The following is a 7,997-nucleotide window of genomic DNA, read 5'->3' as shown; positions in this document are numbered from 1 at the left end:
TGATGTGTTACGGAACGAGTAAAGAGACTTACCGGTAACGAGATTGAACTAGGTATTGGATACCGACGATCGAATCTCGGGCAAGTAACATACCGATAGACAAAGGGAATTGTATACGGGATTGATTAAGTCCTTGACATCGTGGTTCATCCGATGAGAACATCGTGGAACATGTGGGAGCCATCATGGGTATCCAGATCCCACTGTTGGTTATTGACCGGAGAACGTCTCGGTCATGTCTGCATGTCTCCCGAACCCGTAGGGTCTACACACTTAAGGTTCGGTGACGCTAGGGTTGTAGAGATATTAGTATGCGGTAACCCGAATGTTGTTCGGAGTCCCGGATGAGATCCCGGACGTCACGAGGAGTTCCGGAATGGTCCGGAGGTAAAGAATTATATATAGGAAGTGCTGTTTCGGCCATCGGGACAAGTTTCGGGGTTATCGGTATTGTACCGGGACCGCCGGAAGGGTCCCGGGGGTCCACCGGGTGGGGCCACCTGCCCCGGGGGGCCACATGGGCTGTAGGGGGTGTGCCTTGGCCTATATGGGCCAAGGGCACCAGCCCCAAGAGGCCCATGCGCCAAGAGATGGGAAAAAGGGGAGAGTCCTAAAAGGGGAAGGCACCTCCGAGGTGCCTTGGGGAGGATGGACTCCTCCCCACCCTTGGCCGCACCCTTCCTTGGAGGAAGGGGCAAGGGCTGCGCCTCCCCCTCTCCCTTGGCCCTATATATAGTGGGGAAAAGGAGGAGCAAACATACCTGAGCCCTGGCGCCTCCCTCTCCCTCCCGTGACACATCTACCTCCTCCCGCAGCGCTTAGCGAAGCCCTGTTGGAATCCCGCTACTTCCACCACGCCGTCGTGCTACTGGATCTCCATCAACCTCTCCCTCCTCCTTGCTGGATCAAGGCATGGGAGACGTCTCCGCTCCGTACGTGTGTTGAACGCGGAGGTGCCGTCCGTTCGGCACTTGATCATCGGTGATTTGAATCACGACGAGTACGACTCCATCAACCCCGTTCACTTGAACGCTTCCGCTTAGCGATCTACAAGGGTATGTAGATGCACTCTCCTTCCCCTCGTTGCTGGTTTCTCCATAGATAGATCTTGGTGATACGTAGGAAAATTTTGAATTTATGCTACGTTCCCCAACAAGTCTGAGCAGCAATACAACAGAGGGGCAGCAGCCGGATGATGTGTGAGTGGTCGACGGCCTTCAGGTCGATGGAGAGCAGTGAGCGGGAACATGGAACTGGGGGGAGGGGCGGTGGAGGGGGGAGGCGTGAATGCTGGCGGCCTTTAGGTGGATAGGGAGCGGCGTCCTTGAGAGAGGAGAGCCATGAGTGGTGGTAGCCGCCTTCGGGTCAATGGGGAGCAGCGAGCAGATGCAGGGAACTAGGGGAGCGGCGAGATGGAGCACACGGTGAGATTCAGAGGGCGGCAAGGCATCGCGTGGTGGCTGTGCATGGACGGGGACGGTCGAGGAGATGAATGTCAGCTGCGGCAGCGGTAGTGGCGGCAAGGAATAGCGGCAGCAGCGGCGGCGAGGAATAGCGGCGGCAGCGGCGGCGGCGTGAGAGGCAGATTTGGGAGCGCTGCAACACCTAGGTTTTGGGGGTACTGGTTGGGCGGTGAGAGGATATAGCCACTTTTCTTTTTGAGAATCATAATATAGCCACTTAGAACACTCGCCCAAATTTTTGCTCGGGAACTGCCCCGCTTCAATTTTCGTTCAGTTTTCTAGTGGGCGCGTTAATTTTCTCTAAAGCCTTCCCGACACAACGTGTTGCTGGGCCGAAAATGAGCCCGCTTCAATTTTCGCTTAGTTTTCGACTGGGCGCGTACATTTTCTCTAGGACCTTGCCGACGCACGACGTGTTGCTAGGCTGAAAACAAGCCCGCTTCAATTTTCGTTTCATTTCCAACTAGGCGCCTAGATTTTTATTTGGGCCTTAAATATTTGCCAACACACATTGTGTTGCCTGTTTCCCTTATTGCCGTCACAGGCAGAACCTATTTGACGCTCGTTAGCGTCAAAAGGTCGCGCTTTCACTGAGGGGAGCCGCCTGTCGGGCCGGCCCATGTACGGGCTTCGCATTTTTTTCCGTTAGCCACAGCTTCCTTCGCTGTTTCCTGCGTTCTTTTTTTTCTGTGTTTTTTGCTTTCGTTTTTTTTCAATGTTTGTCCGGTTTTTCAGTGGTTTTGTTCTGAATTTTTTGGTTTGTTTTTCCTTTCGGCCTTTCCTTTGTCTTTTATTTTTATTTCTTCTTCTCTTTACTGTGTGTTATATAAAAAGTTCACCTCCTATTACGACAATGTTCATCGTATATTAAAAAAATGGTTCGCCATACGTTATGAAAAGTTCACTATGCATTCCGAAAATGTTCATCGTGTATTACAAAAATGTTTCGAAGGGCCATTGGCCGAACTTTATTAGATGGGAAAGAAATACAAGATGGTTAACAGTCTAGGCGCACTAGAACTGAAAACCAGAGGATGTTCTCCTAGAACAGCGATGGACACACGTGAGCCTGAACAAACAAGTCTGGTCAAAACTAGTCACACGTGAGCTTGAACAAACAAGTTTGGTCAAAACTAGTCGCTGGAAATGCATCCTGCTGAATGACTTCACGCACCAGATCCAGCACTCTTTCTGTGCTGCTAGCCGTCTGGTCAAGTTGCGACTCATCATCTTGGGCACACCGGCCCTTGCCTGCAGCCAGCTCTCCTTGATGCAGCTAAACCGGTCATCCGGCTTGAAGAATTGAGCCCCCAGTCAAAACTGAAACACGCTCCCGGCCAGGTTATGTCGCCAAGTCGCTGATACAGCCGGCCGCTCTCCACATGTGTATATCCTCCAAGATCATATCCCGAACCTTGTCAGGAGTGCTCGCCACATTTTCGAATATCCTTGCATTTCTTTCCTTCCAGATTCTCCAATGTAGAAGGATGGCAATTGTATCAAAATTACGCCTCATTTGCTTGGGGATCCCCGCCCTAGCATTCAACCACCAGTCTTCCGTGGTGCTGAAGTTGATATTTGGAATCTAAAAATCAACTCTTGCCCATGCTCTAAACCTCTCCCAAACCTGAATACTGAAACTGCAGTGCACAAATAAGTGCGAGCAAGTTTCAGGTTCAAAGGAACACAGGGGGCAAACTTCGTTGGAAGGCCAGTTCCTTCTTTCTAAATTATCAGCCGTCAGACATCTTCTATGAACAGCAAGCCACATAAAAAACTTGCAGTGTGGCGGCGCTTTAGATTTCCAGATTGGCTTATAACAGGCAAACCGAGTGTTCCCTAAGAAGAACATCTGGTATGCACTCTTCACCTAAAACTGCAGGTCATGAGTCAATTTCCAAACTGGCCGATCCCTCATACCCAAGTTTAACGAAGTGTCTTGAACAAGATCCCAGACCCTCGGGTATTGTCCCATGGCTATGAGCGACAAACCTCCAAATATGTCCCTGACCCAGGCCCTATCTTGCAAGGCCTCTCTTACCGATTTGTTTTTGTACTTGACAAAGGAGAGCAAAGCCGGAGCCAACTCAGCAATTGAGCGGCCATCCGGGAGCCACTTATCCGTCCAGAACCTCGTGGACTCGCCGTCGCCCAAGCTTATGCGACAGGCCACGGAGAACATGGCCTGCACCTCCTTCTCCGTTGCCTCGGGGATCAGTTGCCACGGTCTCTCTTCAGCGTCCCAGAGTAACCAAGGCCACTTACATCTAAGAGCGAAGCCGAACCACTTCAGATTAATAATACCGAGCCCTCCCACCTCTAGAGGTAAACAAACTCTAGACCAAGGCATAAGACAATGGCCACCATTGATTTCCTTCTCCCCTTTCCATATAAACCCTCGACATCGCCTGTTAATAATCTTAATGGCCCATGCCGGCATGGGAAGCACAGCCATCAGGTGTATAGGCAAGGCCATGAGTACCGAGCGGGTTAGAGTCAGGCGGCCCGCAATAGCTAGCATCCTCGGCTTCCACCCCTTCAATTTATCCGAGAACTTGTCAATGAGAGGAATCAGATTTGACGTCGCATCCTATAAATGGAAAGAGGAAGTCCCAGGTATCGAATAGGGAATTGTTGCCTCCTGCACTGGAAGTGCTCTTCCACCACCGCGGCTACCTCTTCGTCGCAACGGATAGTGGTGATAGTACTCTTTTGCATGTTGATTCTCAGGCCTGTGGCCTCTCCAAGTAGCTTTAGAATAGAGGATATGATTTGAAGGTCTGAGCTACCTGGCCTGAAAAACAATACTGCATCGTCTGCAAAGATAGATGCCCTCGGAATCTTCGTGTTGCACCCAATGTCAGACAGCAACTGATGTTGAACCGCCCATTGCAACATGCCATGCAGTGTGTCCATGGCTAGGATGAAAAGAGTAGGAGATAAAGAATCTCCTTGCCTAACACCCTGCCCCAAGGCAAACAGTTGACTTAGTTCTCCATTGATAAGAACTGATGAAGATGCAGTGTACAGGAGACCACAAATCCATGAGCACCAACATCTTCCAAAGCCTCTCATCCTCAACACCTCAAGGAGGAACTCCCAAGATAATGTATCAAAGGCTTTGGAGATATCAATTTTCATTAACACTGCTGACTTGCGCTTCTGATGGAGCCATCTAGCTGTGTTGCGCACGAACTTGAAGTTTTCATGCATGTTGCGCTTGCAGATAAAAGCACTCTGAGCCTGAGATATTAGAGCTGGGAGAAAAGGTACCACCCGAACCGCGAGAACTTTTGCAAAAATCTTGGCAGCCCCATGAATCGGATTGATGGGTCGAAAATCACCCATCTCCAGAGCCTCTGATTTCTTCGGCAGGAGGGTTATGATGGAGGAATTGAGTCATCGAAGGAGTAGAAGCGTCCATCGTACATCGCCTTCATAAAGGCCATAAAATCCTTCGCTATGATATCCCAGCAGCTCTTGAAGAACAGCCCAGAGAAACCATCCGGCCCCGGAGCTCTATCCGAGGGCATGTCCATAATAATCTTCTTGACTTCCTCTTCCGTGAACACACCTTCCAGACCAGCTGCCATCTCCGGAGAGAGCTGCCCGAAGTTCAACTCTTCAAGACAGATAGTGTGATTTCTGTGTTCCGGAGCGCCCATCAAGCTACTGAAGAAGCTTCTAGCCAAATCCAACTTGTACTCTATAGTCGTTGCCGTCTGGTTACCCGCTTTGAGATACGGCATCAAGTGTTTTCTACGTCTCCCATTAGCCTTCATGTGGAAGTACTTGGAGTTTGCGTCCCCCTCCTTAAGATCCCGCACTCTCGCACGTTGCCGAAGACGCACTCTTTCCAGGGAGGCAAAAGCCAAACACTTGCCTTTTAGAAAAGCGTTGAGCTTACGCTCCTCCTCCGACAGAGTCCTGACCTCTTGTGCCGTATCCAGACGCAAAATGACTTCGCTCGCAATCTGAAACTGAAGATTCAGCCGGCTCATGCTCCTCTGACCCCAACTTCTTAATGCTTTCGCCATGCGCTGCAACTTGATACTCAGAATATTCATCGGGTCACAACCAAGAATTTCATGTCCCCATGCCTCCTTAACTACCTCCAAGAACCCTGGGAGTTTGCACCAGAAGTTCTCAAAGCGAAAGCGGCTAGCCCGCGGCCTAGCGGCAGAACAAGTGAGGAGCAACGGTGAGTGATCTGAAATATTTGAGCTGAGCAATAACAGATCACTAATGGGGTGTATCTCCTCCCAATCGTTGTTGAAAAGGACTCTGTCCAGCCTAGCCATGATAGATTGCTCCTGCTGGTTGCACCAAGTGTATCGCCTACCTATCAAAGGCATATCATGAAGCCCAAGCCTGTTTATGGTGTGTCTGAATTTGGAAATAAGCCTCCTATTCCCTCTTCCAGAGCTGCGCTCATGCTCAGAGTAGACTAGATTGAAGTCACCCACAACGATCCACGGTAGGTGCACTTGATCACCAAATTGCACCATCTGCTCAAGAAACCTTATTTTGTCATAGTCACCTTGAGGCCCATAAACAGAGGACACCAACCACTCTTTGCCATCCTCCAAGGATATAACCTGAGCCGAGAGCATAAACTCATCCTTCTGAACATTGAATACTCGCAACTTGTCAGATTTCCAGGCCATCAACAGGCCACCTCTCGTGTCCTCTGCTGGCAGAAAATCAAACCCATCAAAAGTAGGGCCCAAAGTCTCGCAAACCACAGTGGCATCCAACAAAGCCATCTTAGATTCTTGAAAACAAATTAAAGAAACATTGAAGGACTGGGTGAACAATCTGATCAAGCACCTTCTAGCAGGGTTATTAAGCCCCCTAACATTCCACACTAACACACCTAAAGACATGGCCATAACACAAACCCCAACGACCACTGCAACCCCTCACTCACACCTAAGCACCACATGGCTCCACAGCATCAGGAAGGGAGAAAGCACCAAAACCGGGCTGCATTGGTTCGTCAAACTCCACTTCTCCAGGGGAAAAGAGAGCGATCACCGCTTTGACATGATGAGGCGCCAGCGGCTTGTCGAACAGCTTGATATACTCATCCAGAGCTTTGTCAGAAACTTGTTCCTCCGCCTGAATAACTCCCATCTGTCGAAGCAGGACAGTTTGGGCCCGCTGCACCGGCCCCATCTTGTGAGCACTAGCTGCCTTGCACAGCCGAGCACTTCTCCTCGGAGTGAAATTAGGCGGTAGAGTTTTCTTCCTGTGTGTTGGCGCCGACGCCGAAGGCCTAGGCCCCAGTATGGATGGAGCAGGTGTACGACCCAGACCTTGCCAAAGCATCTCCTCCGCAGTTCTATGACCGTTCACCACATGCGGGAGTAGCAGATGCTCCCCCAGAGGAACGGCGATAGGTGTGCGCACAGGGCTCTGACTATCATCACACCGACGCGGAATCTGAATTTGAAGGCCCTGTCCGGCATGCTGCGGCGAATCAAAAGTAGCAAGCATCAGCCTGGCATCTACCCTCTTCATTAGTTGTATCTTGACGCCTCGAGTCTTCCTCCTCCCGTTGGTCCTTCTGCACCATAACAGTCGAGGGCATGTATCCGGCAGCCGAGAGAGGCGCCAGCTCCACCAAAGTCAGCACCTCGCCTCCCTGATCAGTGTTGCCACATGAGATCTCCTCCCTCACCACTTCCCCAACCTCTGACGTGCTGGCTTCTTTACAAGGCGGGCTGAAGGACAGTCTACGCGGCGCCGCAGTGACCCGAAGTGTAGCCCGATCGATGGTTGGCGTCGAAACTAGTGCCCCCGAGCCCACCGCCGTGGGCGCGCCCGAGAGCTGCAGAATTGGCGTGGAGACCGCCGCTCTCGAACCGACCGCCGTCGAGGCCAAAGCCTGTGACGCACTCCCAGAACCCGCTGCAGAGGGCTCGATGACGCGCTGCCGCACCGGCGTGGTGACCGCCGTGCAGGAGTGCACCATAGATGAAGGGGTCACCACCGATCTCAGCGTGGACAGCGCCCTGCCGCCAGCTGGAGGAAGAACTCCATTGACACGGCGACCGCCGCCCCAGTCGCCTGCCATGCCGTAGCCGCCCGGGCCTCCGAAAGGCTATGCACCCGAGTTGGGCACCCCACCCCGGCCCGTACCGTCGACTCTGCCCCGGAAGCAGCTACGAGAGTAATCGTGTCTTCTAGTCAGGTCCTCGTCATCCTCCGGTACGAAGTTGGGCCTGAGCTGAATGTAGGGGACGGTGCGATCCACCACATCCAGTACATGAATGGTGAGAGGGTGGATGAGCGTCGGCCTGTCCGTTGGAGGCGAAGGATGCTGCGGTGACCTCTGAATCTCTTCCTCAAAAGAGTCTGGCAGGCCGACCGGCTCCGGAACTTCCATGTCATAGATCTTCGGAATGCCTGAGGGGTTCTTCATCCAAGCTGTAACCTCCAATTGCCAGCGGTCATCTGGCGGCAGGATCTCCACCAGTTGGCCATTGAGGTTGTTGATTAGTTGACTGATGGCTCCGCACTCCCAGGCGC

General features: G+C 51.9%; 1 protein-coding gene across 1 annotated transcript; it reads right to left on the bottom strand.

Moving 5' to 3' along the window:
- Positions 1-4,843: 4,843 nt before the first annotated feature.
- LOC147990638 (uncharacterized) lies at positions 4,844-6,229 on the bottom strand. The gene has a single exon (XM_087538328.1). The coding sequence runs from the start codon at positions 6,227-6,229 to the stop codon at positions 4,844-4,846; it is 1,386 nt and encodes a 461-aa protein (XP_087394454.1).
- Positions 6,230-7,997: the final 1,768 nt, after the last annotated feature.

The sequence above is a fragment of the Triticum urartu genome, chromosome 1A, assembly GCF_056163025.1.
Source record: "Triticum urartu cultivar PI428250 chromosome 1A, HENAU_Tu73, whole genome shotgun sequence".
Classification (NCBI taxonomy): Eukaryota; Viridiplantae; Streptophyta; class Magnoliopsida; order Poales; family Poaceae; genus Triticum; species Triticum urartu.
Note: the sequence above shows the minus strand (reverse complement) of the source record. Positions and strands in the feature narration are given on the sequence as shown.